This window comes from Aulonocara stuartgranti (assembly GCF_965226115.1).
Source record: "Aulonocara stuartgranti genome assembly, chromosome: 17".
NCBI lineage: Eukaryota > Metazoa > Chordata > Actinopteri > Cichliformes > Cichlidae > Aulonocara > Aulonocara stuartgranti.
Genome location: NC_138953.1, coordinates 8,454,770 through 8,474,461, shown reverse-complemented (window position 1 = coordinate 8,474,461; position 19,692 = coordinate 8,454,770). Strand labels below are relative to the sequence as shown.

Here is a 19,692-nt window from a genome sequence, read left to right as displayed (position 1 = left end):
AAAACAGTCGTTTGATGATCCTGTTTCTTTAAGAAACACTGAACGACGAGCTCGAAACCGACTTTAGCCTCATCCCTCCCACAGTCTGCGTTACGTCACCCACTGTCACTCAGTGGTCACCTGCTTCAGCTGAGGTACGTACGTCTAGTTCTCTCTGTGTACTTAAACTTGCATCTCCACGTACTCGACACTTCGAGGGTCAATAATGGGTTTGTATGTGGGCTTTACAGGGCTGAAACCCACGGGGAGAACACGGAGAAGCTAACAGCCAGTTGCCACAATGCTCGCTCGCCTGTTAGCGTCGCTCGTCAACAACCTTCACGTCGTTGAGAAGTTGGCGGAGTCTCGACCGATTCGCAGGGCGGCTCAGATCACAGCTTACGCTATCACCAAGGCTCAGATAGCCGGACGGGACGCCTCGGACCGGGCCTTGCGCTCCCAGACGCTACGGCAGGTCCGGGACGAGACCAGCAAAGTGCCCGGGGATCTGGGAGAGATCAGTGGCCGCCTCAAGAGAGTCAGAGACACGTTTGTGAATGAGGTGAAGTCAGGCTGGAAGGACGGATCCAGGCAGGTGAAGAAGTGAAGAAGACAAGCTGGTTGTGGGATGTGACCGAAACGCTGCTGCTTGAACTAAATAGAACTATTGTGTGAGCACATTGTGTCAGCATGGGACAGAGACGGCGTGCTGGTGAACCATCACCATCAGGGTGCGCTCAGGTGGTCGGTAATGTCTGTACTTGCAATCTGCAAGGTCAGTTTATAACAAACTGTGGTTAGAAAAATCAATGTCTTTTTAAACTTCTGAAAACACGTGGGAGCTTGAAGTGTGCTCTTTACCTCCCACAAACTTCTGATGGTGACGTGGACGCTGTGTTTAAGTAAAACATTTTGTTTAGAAGATTTAGATTGGCTTCTGATGAGGTCTTCTTGACATTCATCCCTTGTAGCGAACTGTGCAATCATTTGTCCGTAACACATCATCCTGCCAAAGAGCCTTTTCTGTCTCTGTGTTTCTAGAATAAAGTATTCATATTAAGTGAGATGTGCTGTGTAAAAAGACCTTTTAGATGTGACTCAATCAATAAATATTATAATTCAAAACTGCTGATAGTCTGCACCTAAATCCCATCTTGATTGTATTAAACTGCTGTGGTGTACAGAGATGCAATTACAAATATGTGCAATTGCCCAGAAACTTTATACCTCATAATCAATGGGTGAGTTTTACAGTAGGAATCTGGTCATATCAGGGAAAGCACACTTGCTACCAAATGAAAATAACTTCTTAGTAAAGGAACACTTTTTAATTGGTGTACAGCATTAGTTGATTAAACTTCAGGGATATTGATTTGGTCAGTTTAGTAGCAGAAGGGTTTTATAGTTTCAGCTACCTTGGTGTCAATGAAATAGTCTTATTGCTGCCCCTCTAATTATCCCCAAAAGAGTAGGAATTTTACAGGTGGAGGCCACTGACATTGTTTCCCCTTTTTGTTTTTTTGTTTTTTCTTTCACTAGTTTTACATTTAGCTGCTACTGGTAGCATGAGGCAGAAGTTGTCCATTGGATTGAGATCTGATGACTGTGGAGCTCATTTGAGTATAGTGACCTCACCATCACGTTCAACAAACCAGTTTGAGGTGATCTGATCTTTGTGACATGGTCTTTGATCCTGCTGGAAGCAGCCATCAGAAGATGCAGTCAGTAACAATTCTCAGGTAGGCTGTGGCATTTAAGCAATGGTCAGTTTGTCCTAAAGGGCCCAAAGTGTAAAAAGAACCCCCCCCACACACACACACACACACACACACAAAAAACTCCCAATATCGTTCCGCCACCGTCACCCTGAACCTTTGATATAAGGGCAGGAAGGATCCATAATTTCATATTGTTTATACCAAATTTGGACCCTGTCGTCTGAATGTCACAGCAGATTTTTGGACTCACCAGACCAGGCATTGTTTTCTAATTGATTATTGTGTTTGTTTGTTTTTTTTGGAGGGGGGGGGGGGTTTGTCCTGATCTCAGTGGACAGGAGGGGCACCCAATTTGGTTAGCCCACCTGCTTCAAAGTTTGATGTGTAATCTGTTTAGAGATGCTCTGCTGCAAATGTTGGTTGTAAAAAGTAGTTATTTTCTTTCTGCTCCCTTCCATCAGCCTGAAGAATTATTGTCCCCTGAATAATAAAAATATTTTTACCCAGAGAACTGCTGCCAACTGGATACTTTTAGATCATTCTCTCTATATTCTAGAAATAGTTGTGTGGAAAACTCTCAGCAGATCAGCAGCCTCTAAAGACTCAGACCAGCCCGTCTGGCACCAAAAAGTCACTTAAATCAACTTTCTTCCCAAATCTGATGCTCAGTTTAAACCTGAACAGGTCACCTCCCTCATGTTTAATTGCACTGAGTTACGGTGATGTGATTAGTCGGTTAGATATTTGTGTTTAACAGTGTTGAACAGTTGTGCCTAATAAAGTGGCCACAAAAAAGATCCTCATGGAGAGAGAATTTGAAACACCTACAGAAAAGTGAAAAAAAAAAACAACACTGGACAATTTTAAAGAAGGCTCTACAGAGTGCATTTTGCAGTAAAGAGCTTTATTTCATTAGAAAGAGCTTTATTTAGAAATACTTGTGCAGACACACTGGCCTGGCAACTAAATATTAGTCACATGTTCCATCATTTCACATAGAAATACATGTCTTATCCACAGAAAGAGAAGGCATTGGTTTCTGACAACATGAGTCAGTACATATACACTGATATGGCACCTGAACTTCATATAAAAATAAATCTCTTAACATAGGAAAAATTCACATCCAATCAGCATGTTAACAACAGGAAATAGCATCAAGCAGCAGCAGCAGCAGCAGCATCCAACAGGTACAGTGAATCTGAGCAAAAACAGTCATTGTTAAAGAGAGAGTAAGTGAGCTGTTTGGGTTGGAAGACATGCGATCACACTCTGGAATGATTAAAGGAAAATCAAACCCCTTCCTAACCAGACTAGACCTACAAAAATTGAAATTAAACAATTTTTTCAAGGTTTTAAAGTCCAAATGACCCAAACAAGTCTTGCACCAACACTCCTCTGTCACTTCAACCATCCAGAAAAACAAATTCGCATTCACCCTCCGACACAAACCACAGGGTGTCTCCTTCATGTTCTCCCCAAAGTTGTTGGAACCTGACAGGTTGTGCTGGTTTTATTCACTCCATCTGTGAAAAAACGGATAAACTGCAAAATGTGCAGAAAATGGCTGGATGGTGGAACATGTATTGTCTGCTGACACTGCTGTTCCCGATCAAATGCATCAGATTACAATCAATAATGAGAAAAAAACAGATTTCACTGCACTGGTGCAGGCTTGATCGCATCATTTAAGGACTTAAAATTTAAACATTTGAGGAGTATACATGAAGCAGACAGCCTACGGACGCACATGGAGTTGCTTGTCATTACACATTCGCAGCACAGCTCTGTGTGCAGGTCACACTAGTCCATTTTCACTGATATGGTATTAGCTTACAGTAGAAACAGCCTGGAGCAAGAAAAAGGCTGTGCTCGTATGCAGTATTTACAGTGCAAGTGGCAGCAAAGCAGCAATCTGACTTGTGGACTCACAGGAAACCTTGGGAAACTAAAAAGCCGGTGTGAATCCAGTTATAACTGGCTAGGTCAGGACAGTTTTAAATCTTTAACGGCTCACACGTGAGCTTAAAAGTCAGACTGCGCTTTCTTTGCAAAGCCAGATTTGGAGAGACGGTGCTGCATTACCCACTTACAGTAACAGATGGCAGCACATGCACTGATATGGCAGCTCACCTTTAGTAAACAAAGCGGCAGCAGCACGTTCCCCTATTTGGCTGACAGTCGACTGGTAGCTTACTCATACCTCTGCCACAAAAACAGGAAGCGTTGTGCATCAGCACTACTACATCTCACATCCGAAGGCAGCTCCGACATGCCGTCCTCTCGTGTGTTTAATTAACATACAATCAGGCAAATACAGAAAGGCAAAGGGCTCCCAGGGCAGTGAATGCATTTATGGTGGCGGGGGTTGAGTGGACAGCAATCAGAAGAATTAAAGCCTGGACATTAATGTGGTGAAAAGAGGTGAATGAAAAAAAAAGGAAAAGAAGTGACAGTTGTGTCTCAGAAAGGAGAGCATACAGAAAAACAAAAAAGGGGAAAGGAGTGGGGAAAAGAGTAGCCGTGTAGGCCTGTCATGCTGTCGTTACATCCAGTAGTTGGTCAGCATGAAGCTGAACAAGGCAGTTGGCAGCAGCCACACAGAGGACGCCACTGGAAAAGGAGAGAGATCAAGAAATATTAGCGAGGCTGTACATGAGACTTATTTTTATGTTAATGAAGCAATCCCCGAGACAGATGGCCGGCTTTTAGTCAAATTTAAGTTGGAACAAGTTTTCTTCAACTCTAGATCTCCATTGTCTTCAATCTGTTTATTTTTGTCCATCAGTGGAACTTTTTGTATCAGATACAAAGCACACATTTTTTTATTCCTTGCAAACTTTAAGACAGAAATTTAGGACAACTGCACTCTGGCATTTCAACTTAAAGAGGCCGCTGCATTGTTTCATTTCATTTTCCATCATCTGTCTTAAACTCTTGTGTGAGCATGCCATACTTCTACTAGTTTCCCCATTTCCAGTCTTTATGTTACACTAGGCTAGTGCCTGGAGCTTCAGACTTGACATACATAGGTTAGCATGTTGGCTTTACCTGCATTCGATGAGCTGCACTCCAAGTCAACCAGCGAGTCCAAGTAGACCTGGCCCAGCCACTCCTGGTAGGTCTTTCTGTCAGCAACACCCACGAGACGCACAGTGGAGTCTTTGAAAATAAGATCTGTACCTTTGTACACCTGTGAGTCAAACATCTTGAAAGCAGTACCTGTGTCACTGCCAAAATATGTCTGCAAAGAAACACATGGATATAAAAATTTCATGGGAAAATCATGCTTGACAGAGTAATTCATGCTTTTGGATGCCCAGTTTGAATTCTCAGACCTCAGAGCATCCTTGAACATACTGCCAAAAATCCCCAAACTCTTATTCTGAAGGATCTCTGACTCTCACAAAGAACATTCAGATGAACAGCATTACCTGTGCTTGGTCCAAAAGTCCATAGATAGCATGGATGTTCATGTCTGGGCGTACCATTACAGCGTGGGAAGGGACTCTGCCCAGGTTGCAGTATTTATAATGCGTTACCTCGGCTTTACCTTCAGACTGACAGAGCAGCTGGAAATCTGAAGGCAGCAGACCTACACAACACAATTCAGATGACTGACTTTAATGTAAACATGTTTTTTTTGTTTGTTTTTTTTATTCTCCCTAAAATAGGAGACGTTTAAAGGTGAGCATCTCAAAGTCCGGTGTTACTCGTCTTACCGTCAGTGTTTTCGAGGACAGTAGAATGCTTGACGAACGCCACGTCTCCCTCTCCTTTTGCCACACACCTGAAACGACCGGATAAACAAACACATGCAAGTGTTGCGTGAGTGCATTAATCTTCAATAGAATTTATACTTTATAATTTGGAGGAGCTGTGGCATGTTTCCCATATACACAAATATATCAGAAATGCTTCTGTGATTTGGATCTGTATGAAATTTCCACTGCTGAAAATTGAAAGGTAAAGACCTTCCAATAACCTAACAACCACCTATATGCAAGCACTTGGCGACAGTGGGAAGGAAAATCTCCTTTAAACAGGACAAAACCTTGTTTCTGCTATATTAGAAAATATTTTAACAACATCCTCTTAAATTATTTGATACACTGTCAGGGCAAAATATTGCTCAAAGCTGCTTTAACAAATGCTGACTTAAAGAAATGCAGTGTTTGTACAGAAGAGGGTAAAAAATGTCTTCCTTCAGTGAATGAATCCAGATTTCCTGATGCGGTGCAGTGGGCTTGGGGTGGGTTTTTAGTACCTGAAGGCGCCGTCGTAGCCATCATAAAGGTCTTTTCCTTTCTCGCATTTGTTCTGTCCTGATTCGTCTCCCACACAGAGTTCACACAGGCTGCTGGGGAAACCGGCTTGATTCGCACCTGGTACACAGCACTTTTCAAAGAAGTCTCCAACAGCTAAGCATCATGGGAAACATAAAATGCAAATTTAGAGACTGCCCTGACAATTTAGGCTCTATCTGAGGTAAAAGAAAGAGCAACAGCAGTGTTTGATCATTCCACTGGTGTTACAGTTTGACCATAAATGTGCCTAAAATTTAAAAAACGTAATCAGGGTTGTAATGAACTGGAGAAACTAAAAATAACACAGTTTTATTACAGCCTCTGCTATCAAAGCTCACAGTTTTCTATATTTGCCTCCTGACCACATCAGCTCATACTTCTACCACACACACACACACACACACACACACACACACACACACACACACACACACACACACACACACACACACACCAAACTGACCTTGGGGTATCTGACATTGTTGTGGGCTGATCAGACCTCTCTCCATCAGAACTGCTACGGGAATGTTCCAGCCAGCTGTGCGGCCATATCCGGTGTGACAGGAGCGACGGCCACGCAGGTCGTCTAGGTTACGAATGTCAGAACTGCTCTTTTTCACCACTGCAACTGCGTAGTATGAGGAACCATCATGGTCGTCTGGAGAAAGAAAAGAAAAAAACCCCACCTGCATGATTGCTTCTCGTCTGTGAAACCAGACCACTGTGACTGTATTTTGGAGTCTCTGTGTTTTTACCTGTGTAGCTCTCGCCAGTAGCTGGGACCAAGCCATAGTCTTTGCCTGCAGTGTAGATATAACCTCCATCCAGAGTGATGGCGTCGGCATCTTTGTTCTATAAACACATGACAAGGAAACGCTGGAGTAAAGATACCAGAACTGCTAGAATAAAGCATTTTTTATATCATTTCTACAAAAGTATTCTGCAGGCTGATGTATAATAGCTGTCTGAGATAAGTAAGTAACATATTTACATATATTCGTAAGTGCATGCTAGTTGTGAGGTAACAAGACAATATACATGTGACTATTATGTATCCTTAATATAGCAGTTTTGCCCCAAAAGGCAAAACTGCTGTGGGCTGTAGAACAGGGGTGGGTTTGCTGTCTACTGTGGGCCCACACAGTCATGTTTGCTATTTCAGTAAAGCTAAATGTTAGGCAATATCTCTGTGAAGGTTTTCAGTCAGGCAATATCATTTTATGCAGTAGGTAAATGCAACACTTGCATTACGTGACGTGTTTGTAGGGAACTGAATGCAATGATCTGAGTTATTGTCGTTTTAGGGACTAAGAACCAGTAGGGAGATTTCTGTTACCTTGATTTTCTTCATACAGTCAGTCACAGAGTCCCCGTAGACACAGTTAATGTTTGGAGTTAGCCCTTTACTCTGGAAGGCCACGCTCATGTCAGCACATTTCTGCTGCTCACCGCTGGATATCACACACCACCGCAGGGCATTTGGGATATCTGACATGGGAGGTAGTTGTAGGTTGTAAAGACAGTTAAATAGGTTTTAAAGCAAGTTAAGGAATGATCCGAAGTGTTTAATAAAAGATTGTTCACCTTTGGGATCACAGTCCATGGCCTTCAAAGCATTATGGTACCTATTACCCATCCACTTCTTGGGTTCATCTGAGTTAGCTGCCTTAAAGGTGGTGGCGAGATTAGAGAAAAGCACAGTTCCGTCTCCATAATCCGCCGATGAAAACATGGGGAAGTTTGACTTTTGCTGCAAACAGGAGGTCAATGTCAATTAACACTGGAGTACTATGACTAGAGTGTTATTCAAATAAAACATGGAAGGCATTATCACATGTAAAGGTTAAGATGGTTAAATCCTGCCATATCTTAAAATACTTTTACACTTTATTCCAAACTTGACAACTTGAAAGCCAAGTGGTAACCATATGTTCACATGTATATAAACCATATGCCAGTGTTTCTAAGCTATTATTTCAGTTGGCCTCTAACACAGACTTGAGTGAAGTCTTACATTTTCAGCTCACAGCCAACCTCCAGTTTGAACTCTTAACTACACTAACACACCCACACACTCTATATGCAATAAGAAATGTAAGCAATCTCACACCAAGGCTAAACTGGTGACTATTGTGGAGTTTTATTAATATCACAGAGCTTTTGCCATTACTCGTGCTTTTAGCACTGAAGCTGGTAATTTGCTGTCAGTAGCATAAGTACAGTTAAACCGAGGTGCTTCAGATGGTCGAAGAACACACTCTTCCAAAATTATTATTGGAGATTGATTCAGGCTTAACTAGCCATCTGTACAACTGACAAGCACGTAACCAGACAGTAAGTGGAACATATGGCAGCACAGCACAGGTTTAATTGATTTTCAATTCTAATCTCACCTTTGAGAGACACAAACAAGGTCACCCAGGCTTGCTACTACCTCCGGAGGAATATTGTAATTTTAGGTATGTGTACATAAATGTGTACATAAATGTGTGTGTTTATTTGAATATATGATGTTTAATTCCATCTTTTTCTTTTAGGAGTTGCTATTAATATTAATTTTAAGTTGTTCACATTTGAATCACACCTTCAAATTTTAGTGAAGATTTTTAATTGACTTAAAATGTTTGGACAGCAGAACCTTGTAACACTAGTTTTGAAAAGTGCAAATACAATTTAATATTATTATTATTATTAGTAGTAGTATTCAACCGATTATAAAATCAAATAGGTTCAGTAGCCTGAGTTTGTTTAACTTTACATTTAGTGACCATCTTTAATAATGATATTAATGTTTTTTTGTTTACATTTTTTTTGTAATGGTTATTCATACTGTGTAGGTGGAAAAAAAAAGGCTCTGACTTTCACAATGCAGAAAAATAACCCCTTGGCTTACTGAGGTGCTACTGATGTGCCATTAACCCTTTAAGACCTACCATAGAACCAAGTCCGCCAGAGCTTATATTATATTTTTACCTGCTGTGGAGCCATTTTTGGGAGCATTTGAAGTTGCTATACATCAATACAACCATTATAGCCCAGATTTTAATAATATGTATTCATTAAGTGCATAGTAATTACATAAATTGCAAAAAAGTGCAATAAACTACAAAAAAAATTGAAAATCGTTTTTGTTTTTTAACATATATTTCTAGTTAGAGAAATTTAAGAGGCTTATCCCTCAAAACTGTAAATACAAAAAAGTTGCACAAAATAGTTTCCCACCACAGGAAATTTATTTTGAGTGTCTTCATAGTTTTATTTTTGAAATACACCAATTTTTATACACTGCAGGAAAAACGAAAATAAATATTATACTGCAAATTTGCAAAAAAGCAGCATATGCATCAAAATAAACTATTTCCAGCAGTGCAGTATGAGTCCTAAGCATCCCAGAAACGACACAGAAAGTCATAAAGTCAAAGATAACTTTTAAAAAGACGAGTATAGGCCCTGAGGACCTGATAGTAAAAAAGACTACATTTCCGCGAAAATGACGTCACTTCCGGTTTCGGGCAGGTTATGGCGGAAATGCAAAAGTTCGCGCTGACGTCTATTCCAACGTAGGAAGTGTTATGAACAGCTGATCGGACCGGCAAAGCGTGTTTCTGGAATATTATGTTTTTGTTCCTGCAAGCGCTTTTTATGCAGTTTTTGCAAAGCTTTATGTGGAAGGAAACTGTGACCTAGGACAAGCTGATAGCATAAGATGTGAGTACAACTCCTCCGGTTTCATATGCAAAAAAAATTTTTGCGCTAGCTTACGTGGTTGCAGTGCTACTGGGATTTAAAAATAGTTACGCAAAACAGAGCGTGCCCGCTCCGATCGGCTGTAAAGGGTTAATGTCTGAATGTTCCTAAGGAGGGTTTGTTTGGACCTACCAGGCCTTCCATCAGCATGTTAAACACCACAGAGGGACTGATGTCATTTCTGACCACAACACCACGAGATGGGACAGGGACCAGGTTGCACCGGCTCCACTGAGTAACAGGAGCTCTAGTGCCATCAGGACACAGCAGTTCATAGTCTGAGGACTTCAGATCTTTTGCCCAGGTTGGACCACGACCTGGTGAAGAAGCACCTGGTTAAGTTACATCCTGAATGATAAAACCGGCTTAGTAGGAAACTAATTACTATAATAACCAACTAATGTCTGTCTACCCTTCACTAACTATGACTTTACCGTCAGTGTTCTCCCCTACAGTTGTGTCTTTGATGAAGGCCACATCTCCAGCACCTTCAGCCAAACACCTACAGAGACCAAGATTGTTGTGAAATAGAAACAAATTAACAGATATACTGGACTCATACCTAACTGTGTATCTTCTGTGTAAGAGTGTAATGAGTGTGAATGTGGGTTTACCTGAAAGCTCCTTCGTAGCTGTAGTACCTCTCATTGCTGCTCATCTCACATTTGTGCTGCCCACTTTCATCTCCTATGCACAGCTGACATAGAGACTGGGGCTCACCTTGGGTAGCTCCAGGGATACAACTGGCATTGAAGAAATTTGCAACACCTAATATGCAAACACACACACATGCAACGAAATGTTACTGTGACATGCAACCGGTGTATTACATTATTCTGTAAGAATATGTATTTTGAGAAGTGTGTAAAGTTTACTTTGAATGTTCAGCAGGCAATCTCAGTTAGTTTTATTAGCATTATCATTTTAATATTTTTCCTGTAGAGTTCATACACGAAGTACCAAAATAAACACTGTGTGCTGTCGGTCCTGCTTGCTGCACAACAACATTCAATATTTAGTATTTACTGCTGTTTATACTTAGCTAGATTAATGCGATGGTGTTGTGTTTAGTATGTTGCTCTGGTTTTTTTTTTTTTGCTTGTTTTCGCTTCTTTTTCTCTCAACAGGTGATCCAGGAGATTTTTCTTTTTTCTCTTTTTAAGTGCCCTTTCTCACTGTCCCTGTTATCCTTTTTATCGTTAACTCGGTTTTCCTCGGTCTTTTCACGTGTGTTATGAATATCTCTTTTTTTTTCGGTACCGGTACTAGTTTTATTTTGTTGTATTTATCCGCGACACCTTAAATGCCGGTCCGTGAAAATATTGTCGGGCATAAACCGGTCTGTGGCGCAAAAAAGGTTGGGGACCGCTGATTTATACAACCATTTGGAGGCTTTTACTTTAAAAACACACATCACTATGTTAATCATGATAACCTTCCTATGCGGGTATTTTTTTACTGCAGGTTCAACTTCCAGTTAAAATGACACAATGTTCCTTTAGTGTATATATAAATATATATATTCGCTATCATCTGATCATTTATTAATAAGTTCTATGTAGCTGTGAAAATAATTGTAGGCTGTGTTGTCCTGGTCACTTCGTCTTGTACCTCCGTACTCACCTGTTCAAGATTACTCCATAAAACAAACTTAACTCATGTTATTCTCTGCTAGCTGTACTGTGTTCCTGTCATGTTGTATTCTGTCTAAAATGACTAAATATTCAAAACTCAAACATGTCATTCATACCCTGTGGGATGTTGCAGCCCATCACGGACATGTAGCCTTGGTCTATCAAGTACCCTATGGGCATGTTCCACCCAGCAGTGCGACCTATCCCGGTGTGGCAGCTCTTCTTTCCTGCCAGGTTGTGGATATTGATGCCAGAGTTTTTTTTCATCACTACAGCAACTGCATGGTAGGTGGTGACAGCTGAAGCAAAAAAGCACAGGTATTAGCAACCGCTGTATGAGACTGATAAATCTAGACCCACAAATGGTGTCTGACATGTTGACACTGAAGAGACCAAAAGATATCTGGGATCAAAGTATAGTTTACCATATCAGTTTTGAAATATCCCACATGTACAATTATTGTTGGGATTAACAGCAGTCATAATGTAACACACTTATCCTAGGTAAACATAATGGCTGACTTGGTCATTTGCTATCTCTATGAAACACTGTGCATTAATGTTAGTAGAGATAAGCCAGAAGATATAAACTCAATAGAAAGACATGATATAAAGAGCAAATGAGATATATTCTCCGGTGAGTTCAGAAGATCATCCTTTTTGAAGAGTCATAAAAGCTTAAAATGTCATAAAAGCTTCAAGAGTGACAAAAGATGAGTTTTACTATGTAATAATAGTAAAACCTTTACATATGAATAAAACATTATTCATATGTAATGCTGTTTATTTAGGCCTATGTGCTTGCTTTTTATGAGAAATCAAGCTACTCTTGTTTCATTAGCAACAAATTAACTAACCCTTACAAACTGAGCCAAAACTCAGAAATAGTGTGAGAAACTCTAAAAACACCATTACTGCTTCTGCGGGAATTAAGAGGGTGAGTAGCAGCCAGGTGTTCCTTATCAAATACATTCGATTAATTGATCATCAGTAAGTGTGAGCATCTCTATAAAAGCATCAGTTTTGACACAATTTTCCCAACTGTGGGTACCCCAGCAAATTCTCCCCAGAATGTGTGATGCTCAGACGAACTGCAAAAACAACACACTCTCACTCCCAAAGCGTAACATTTTACAGTACATGACAAATCCTCGATATATTACTCTTCCGGGCACCCAACACGTCCCTAGGTTACAAGATCTTAAAAATGAGGAAACATGAGAATCGTTTGGAATGAATCCACACATGTACTTTTGTTATACTTAAATCGCTTTGGAAAACACTATCCAACGTCATTAAAGTGCTGGTTAACCTTAGGGATAAGGTTGGGGTTAGGGCTTGAATACATGGTTGGAGTGTCATTCTACTGGATTTCATCCTTAACCTGTCGCATAGCATAAGAACATGGAGGGTCACCTTTCACGTCCCTCAGGAACTTGACAAATGGTCATTATATTACGCCTCAGGAGTGATCACGGGCTGGCAGGCCTCAGTTGCCATGTTAATTTCAGAAGTTCATTAGAATTAGCACAATTAGAAAAAGACTAAACAAGTACAGATTGTTTGAAGGGTTGCCAGGAGAAAACCTCTTTCCTCTAAAAAAGAATAAGGCACAGCTTAGGATTTGCAAAGCTGCATCTGAACAAAATCACAAGGCTTCTGGATCAGTGTCCTTTAGACAGACAAGACCAACCTGGAGATGTTTGGCCATAACGTACACAATATTTGTCAAATACTGCAGGGCGCAGTACGCCGTTCAGACCTATTGCAGTCATGGAATCGGCCATATACTATGGACAGTGATCTGTGCCTTAGCAGCAAATTTACAACAGAATGTCTGAAAAAGTGATCAAGGTGTGGCAAAGGCCCATTCAAAGTCCAAACCTCAGCCTGATTGAAATCTCTGTCACGACCTTAAGAGAGCTGTGTACAAATTAATGAGTGCAAATCTCAATTATCTGAAGTAGCTCTGGAAAAGGGAGTGGACCGAAATTCTCCCCAGTGATGTGAGAGCCTGATAAAGTTATACAGAAAGTGATTATGTTCAGTTGTTGCTGCTAAACGTGGTTCACTGAATCATGGGGTGTACTGCATTTTAGGTTCGTTTTTTTTTTAATTAATTAATTAATTTATTTATTTATTTAATACCAAGGTGCAATATCTACTTGTCATATTGTGAATAGATAACCTCACTAGTCTCCTGACTGGTCCGTTTACAGCATCCTGCCATACAACTGCATTTGTCCCTAACCATCGGGAACCCTCGCGTTAACATTTATCAAGTTGAAAAAGTTAGCGTTCATCCTCCAGCTTCACTGTGCTAATGCGTTTATACTATGCTAACCATAGCTCTGTTGCTAGCCACCACATAGCACATCATTATATACCCGCTAGTCCAACTTTAATAACCCTACAAATGTCACTGCTGTTTAGTTTTGTCTTCATTTATGTTGGAAGTGACAGCAAAGCTGTAGGTTTAAAATTTTCAGAAATCCCTCAATCAGAAAATAGTATATTATTTAATCTTAAAATGTTTTTGGAGACTTCCTGTATACCACTAGAGGGAGCCCACGTACCACCAGTGGTACGTGTACCACAGTTTGAGAACCACTGCATTAGAGGTTGTATTTAAATGTTCCAATATGTAAAACCTTAAAACTGAAACAGGGTGTCTTTTGTTTTCATTGTTTTGTTAGTTGATTGTAGTCTGTCTATGGCCAAAGAAACAGTTGTTAGAATATTTATTTTATTTATTTAGACATTTCTAGTTATTCTGTATTATTTAAACAAGCATGCAGTGATCGAAGGCCTTTTTTAAAAACTTTGTCATGTTCCTGTACTTATGCTGCGCTCAGCTAAGCTAAGAACCCGCTAGCTTCATCACTTCTCCTTAATTGTAATTCACTGATTTGGGGTCTTACAGCCAGCCTGTGATTCACTGCCAGCCATCTTAAACGAAGCTGTTTTCCCCAAGTTGTAGATGTCTTTGGCAGACATGGACAGGGCATCAGCTTCCTTTCTCTGCAGACAAAAATATTAATGATAGTGAAACACAGGACATAGGGCGTCAGCAGTAATGGATTACTCATTAACTCAAACATTGCAAAGATGATAACTAATGAAGAAATATTTGAAACAACAACAAGTCTTTACCAATGAAGGTTTTAAAATAAACATGAAGCTCCCAGTCTGTGGTTGTCATAAAAAAAGAAACACAAAGTGTGCATTGTGCTGATAACAGATCACCAAGTTATTGGTTCATGGTTTATGTTGTTATCTGAAGTCTGACTGTACTTTATGGTACTCGGAGCATTTAATCAACTTTAATGGGTCCTTGTTGGTCCCACATGACTGTAATAAACAATCTTCAAATTTTCTGGGTCCAAGGAAGCTTCAAGTTTGATTTCCTACCAGTTCAATCTTACCTGTAGTTTCTGACCGCAGTCCTCCACTGACGCTGCATTGACGCAGCTGAGGGAAGGACGGATGGAGGCTGTGCTGAAAGCCTGAGACATGGCCTGACATTTCCTCTGCTCGTTCTGTGAGATGGTGCACCATTTGATTGTGCTTTGGCCAAACACTGAGGGAGAGACAGAGGGAGTTATTCTGGCATTAAATTGTTACACCACCTGATTTACAAAAATTACATTCTGCTTCAGCACTGCTATTCCTAACATGGGAGCTGGGATCTAAAAAGGGTTGCAAAATAATTTACTAAATGGGAAAGGAAGCATATTTTTACTGCACACACGACATTCATTTTCTCAGATATTTTTCTCTGTGGTACAGCAATAAGGACTGAACAGTGTTATTCCTCCAGAATAGGGGATTATTCATAGAAATAGCTTCACTTTTATTGGTCATCAGTTAGTAAAGATGTAACCAGAAATAACTGTAATAATACAAAAGGCACCAGTACAAGGTAAATGTCCTACTTTTTAAACCTTTTGTAAGTAACGTTGTTGTGCACAGTTTGTCATTATGGTTTCTTAATCATTTTTGGTTAATTTTTTTTTTTTGCCAAATTATTTAAATCTTAAGAGTCTTAAGAATATTCAAATCTAAAAGTAAAATTTTTTTTCTGTACATGGACACTCAATAAGATCCAACACAGGATCAAAGATCTTTCATATAAAAGAAAAACGGTTGCACTTTCCTTCATACATTTACAGCATATTTAGCTTTAAAAAGCCAGTCTTACCAGTATGTAGTATTAGCAGTAGTGTTCCAACTGTCCTCCACATGGCCACAGCCTTGTTCTTGTTTTCGCTCTGCTGGATGAAATAACCTCCTTTCTCCTCTCCTCTGCTTTATAAAGTGACTTCTGAGTCAAAGTCCTCCTTCAATCTCCAAGGCTCAGCTTAAAGTCCACGTGCAAAGCTTGTATAAGGCTGTATTTTCCACTGTTTTACAACTATAATAGTGTCTTGCAGGGATTAAAAGAAGATATTAGCTCAAGTTTTTTCTAGACTATAAGGAGTGTGCCTCCCTGGTTTACCAGGTCTGACACGTCTCTGCTGCCGCTGCCTGGCTGCAGGCCAAAGCCTGGACACAGAGGTCTTTTTTAACCCACCTCTGCTTTCCCCCTCCCTCCTCTCCTCGATCAGTGTGGTGCTTTTCCACTGATGTGCAAAAGGAAAGAAGGAATTCAGGCCAGCACATTGAGGTTGTAACTGACTCACAAAACAAGAAGTGTTTTTACCTGCTCTTACTGCTAAATTTGACATGATTTGGGGGTTTTTTTGTAACGTTTGTTTTCCATAAGTTGCAGTCAGTTCAGCCTTGTTACCACAAGGTGACCACAATGTAAGGATTACACGTAAAAGTTGGGCATTTAAAATCTCACTTAAAATTAAGAAATTTTAAGCTCTCAGCGAAGGCGGTCGCACTTTCTCCTCTCCTCCTCACCCTTATCTTCCCTGCTTAGCCTCTATGTCCTTGTCCTGTCTTGCGTGCATTACTTTCCCTGGAACAGCCTCTCACTGTCGTTCTCTAAACCTAAAAGAGAATTATGGATTTGATCAACTGGTCCCTGAGTGCTATTGACACCCTTTTCTCAATGAGAAGTCGGGGCTCGGGAGAGCCTGAGTGCCCTGGAGGGACTTTCCCTGCCGGTTACACGATGGACGGATGACAGGAATGGAGGATCGTGTGCCTGGCGGGACTGTCGATCGAGGACGCTGAAGATATCTACCTATTCGGAACCATGATAACAGGGTTCATGCTGATCGGCGTTGGCCTAGCCCTGCTTTATCGGAGAAATAAGAGAGCGGAACCGGCTGTTCAAACCCCCACATGGCTGCCCGCTGGATTCGAAGCGCGGGGACGAGGTGCGACCTCTCACAACGAACGTAATATGGTCAACACCTTGGAGACGCTTACTGCTGCTGTGAAGGCTCAAAACAACACCATTGAGCGTATGAGGGGAAACATCAGAGAAAGGCCTGCTCACAATGACACCCTTGAGCGACAGTTGGAAAACATCGCGGAACGGATCACTGCAGTTGTGAAGTCTCAGAATCAAAAGACTGACAACACCTTGGAACTGAAGTTTGATACCATCATGGGGAGGCTCGCAGCTCTTTAACGCGAAGTTGAGGGACCTGTCTCAGAGTGCTAAAATTCGAGCTGCTCACAAAACAGAAATTAACAATATTCAACATTCGGACACCACGGCGCCAGCTGCAGGCCCAAGGCTGGAGCCCACCAAAGCAACTCCCTGATAACGACTGTGTGATGACTATTCTTCCCGTCCCATGAAGGCCACCTGGGTTGGCTGGCAGACTGTTTACTTAGCCTGATAGAGCGAAGGACACTGTCTCCGCTGAACTCTGGACACACACACACATACACTTACACTGATAAGCACACACTCATCCCCCCTCCCTTCCAAACGCCTTCGATGCTTGTTTCCTGAAGGGGCAGCACGGTGGGTCTGTGTGCCGCGCTGGAATGGTAGCGCTGTGCAGGGTGGCTGCTGTGTTCGCTTCGGATTACTCCTCAACCCCCACCCACCCCTGTGGCTTGTCATGTCTTCACAATGTTGTGCTGTGGACATTTATGTGCTTTTTGTGCAGAGGAGTTTTTTTGTTTCCTGTTCTCATGCTGTCCTACCATGGAAGCATAGCATGAGTAGGGGTCTCTTTTTTTCCTCTTGTACTTTCCCCAGTGTAGTGTACATTTCAATGTTTTTTTCTGATTCTACCAATCTCCGACCTGTATCCCCATGTAATGTTTGTGCTATATGTGTAAGGTCGGGGGGGGTCCTATTTCACTGCAGGGCAACCTGCATGTGACGAATAAAGCTTTGATTGATTGATTGATTGATTGATTGATTGATTGATTGAAATACACATGTCTACACAAAAGTTATTTTTACCGCAGATAAAAAAAAAAGTCTCTCTGTGATGGATTTATAGTACTACGACTTATTAATAAAGTGTTGCAGAGGCATGAGTCTGTGAGTAAATCTGTTGATGCTGGTGGGGGAGCCTTTTATATCATTAACAAGCAGTGTTGGGTAAGTTACTTTAAATTAGTAACTTAGTTACATTACTAGTTACTTCTCTCAAAAGTAACTCAGTTACTTCAAGTTACTCATTACTTTCAAAGTAACTAGTTACTAGGGAAAGTAACTTTGGTTTTACTCAGAATTCTCTTGTTAATGTGTTTCTTCCATAACTTTGCCAGTCTTCTAGCTTGCTTACTTGCCACAAGTGCACTGTGCCACCTACCAATAGAAAGGAAAAGATAATGTGCATATTTCCACGAGAGAAAACCCACGCCTGGACCGTCGTTGACCGCCCCATGATTCTAGCCTACGTCACAGCATCATGTGCGCTTTTTACATCCAACAGGAAAACTGCAGTCGTGGTGCTTTCGATTGTACTCAGAACTCGGAAATTCTGCCTTCCAAACAGGAAGATGTGGGTAACACCAGAGTGCAAATGAGCTGCATACAGAGCTGGACTGGGACAAAAAAATCGGTCCGCGCGTTTTGACTAGAGACCGACCCACCATTATAGGAAAAATAATTCCTTTGAATGAAAAGAAACACTGTTGTGACAGTGATGTACACTGTTTTGATGGTATATATGCATCAATCTATCACTTATTTGTTGTAAGACTCAGATAATTATTTTTTAAAAGCGAGACATTTTAAATGAGAGTAACAAAGAAAAGTGTTTCTTTGTGCCCACCTCTCCCTGTTAATGCCCTACCTGACCCCCTGGCAACACTTTGCTAGAGCCGCCCCTGCACAGTTACCAGCTGTCAGCTACTTAGAAAAGGATCCTGGTGTTATTTGTCTCTCAGAAACAGTTCATAACTTCTCTTCAACTCATTCATGTCACCTAAAAGGTAAACCTGTTTCTCCATCACAGCTCTGATGATTCAGTAAGGACATCTCCTGGTTTCATCTTCATGTTTCCCTCTCACCAGATAACCAAACCATATCATGACCAGCAGCTTTTACGGCTGTGGCTCCAGCAAACATCAGCTGATACTAGAAATTAATATTAAATAAATTCTCACAACAGCTAATCAAGCTTAAACGTGCTGCTGTTGCTTATGGCGACATCCACTGGTTTACTCTTTCTGGTACAAAGTGGGCGATAAACAAACAAGAGAGAAAAGCCAATCAGCTGATCATTGATCAGTTTTATGATTGAAGTAGAAACAGGAGAGGGAGGGGGAGAGAATGAGAGAAGAAGATGCAGCTGTGCAGCAAAGACACAGAATAAATCCAGCTTTGTGTCTTTTTCATTGTAGCTGAAGTCCGGGACAAACCGTTCCTTTTCACCTCAATACGAAACTCGTAGTATTTTCTTTGAATAGGAGACGATTCCATTGTTTAGGGGATGGTTGGCAACTCTAATAATTAACCTTATAAACAAAATAAAGTTCAACATCAGTAACATCATAGCACCACCCAGCTGTATAGAAACTCCATCATGCTAGCTAGCACACAGTACGAAAAAGTCAGCACAACGAAAATAAACTCCACCTAAACTTGGTTCATATCTGACCCAGACAGACTGCAGGTTATAACTTCTTACCTGAAGTTCAGTTCACCTGACACTCACCGGCGGCCGCCTCGGGTCTCTGCTCCTCCTGCCTCTCCTTTCCCTCATCTACCTGTTGGCCTCCACCACTTGCTAATATGACTGAATCTGTGGAAGCTCCGCCACCACACGAAGTAACGAATGACGATCTAAATCCCAGTAACGATTAACGTGTTCCTGATTTTGGCATAATAACTAGTTACCGTGCTCGTTACCACAATAATAACGTACTTACTGTAACGAG

General features: G+C 41.1%; 2 protein-coding genes across 3 annotated transcripts; one reads left to right on the top strand and one right to left on the bottom strand.

Moving 5' to 3' along the window:
- The first annotated feature begins 25 nt into the window (after positions 1-25).
- Positions 26-1,800, top strand: LOC309691998 (protein NCBP2AS2-like). The gene is made up of 2 exons (XM_082510098.1): positions 26-134; positions 231-1,800. The coding sequence occupies exon 2, from the start codon at positions 281-283 to the stop codon at positions 584-586; it is 306 nt and encodes a 101-aa protein (XP_082366224.1). The 5' UTR covers positions 26-134; positions 231-280; the 3' UTR covers positions 587-1,800.
- A 792-nt stretch (positions 1,801-2,592) lies between these two features.
- On the bottom strand, positions 2,593-19,471 carry meltf (melanotransferrin). 2 transcript variants are annotated; one of them, XM_082509856.1, is made up of 17 exons: positions 19,443-19,471; positions 15,587-15,693; positions 14,811-14,965; positions 14,307-14,406; positions 11,502-11,684; positions 10,366-10,519; positions 10,186-10,253; positions 9,884-10,068; positions 7,589-7,754; positions 7,341-7,492; positions 6,760-6,856; positions 6,468-6,662; positions 5,965-6,118; positions 5,420-5,487; positions 5,132-5,292; positions 4,749-4,941; positions 2,593-4,310 (listed from the first exon to the last, which is right to left on the bottom strand). In XM_082509856.1, the coding sequence occupies exons 2-17, from the start codon at positions 15,627-15,629 to the stop codon at positions 4,243-4,245; spliced, it is 2,142 nt and encodes a 713-aa protein (XP_082365982.1). In that variant the 5' UTR covers positions 15,630-15,693; positions 19,443-19,471; the 3' UTR covers positions 2,593-4,242. The 2 variants fall into 2 exon arrangements, with proteins under 2 accessions (XP_082365982.1, XP_082365981.1); XM_082509855.1 differs by lacking the exon at positions 19,443-19,471 and having other exon boundaries at positions 15,587-15,931.
- Between the last annotated feature and the right edge of the window lie 221 nt (positions 19,472-19,692).

Excerpts from the sequence above, each read along its gene's own strand:
- meltf (XM_082509856.1), bottom strand. The coding sequence starts at position 15,629 with ATGTGGAGGACAGTTGGAACACTACTGCTAATACTACATACTG. Across the intron at positions 10,520-11,501 it reads GGGCTGCAACATCCCACAGG|GTGTTGCAAATTTCTTCAAT; the intron begins GTATGAATGACA and ends TTTGCATATTAG. Across the intron at positions 4,311-4,748 it reads GTGCAGCTCATCGAATGCAG|TGGCGTCCTCTGTGTGGCTG; the intron begins GTAAAGCCAACA and ends CTCCTTTTCCAG.
- LOC309691998 (XM_082510098.1), top strand. The coding sequence starts at position 281 with ATGCTCGCTCGCCTGTTAGCGTCGCTCGTCAACAACCTTCACGTCGTT.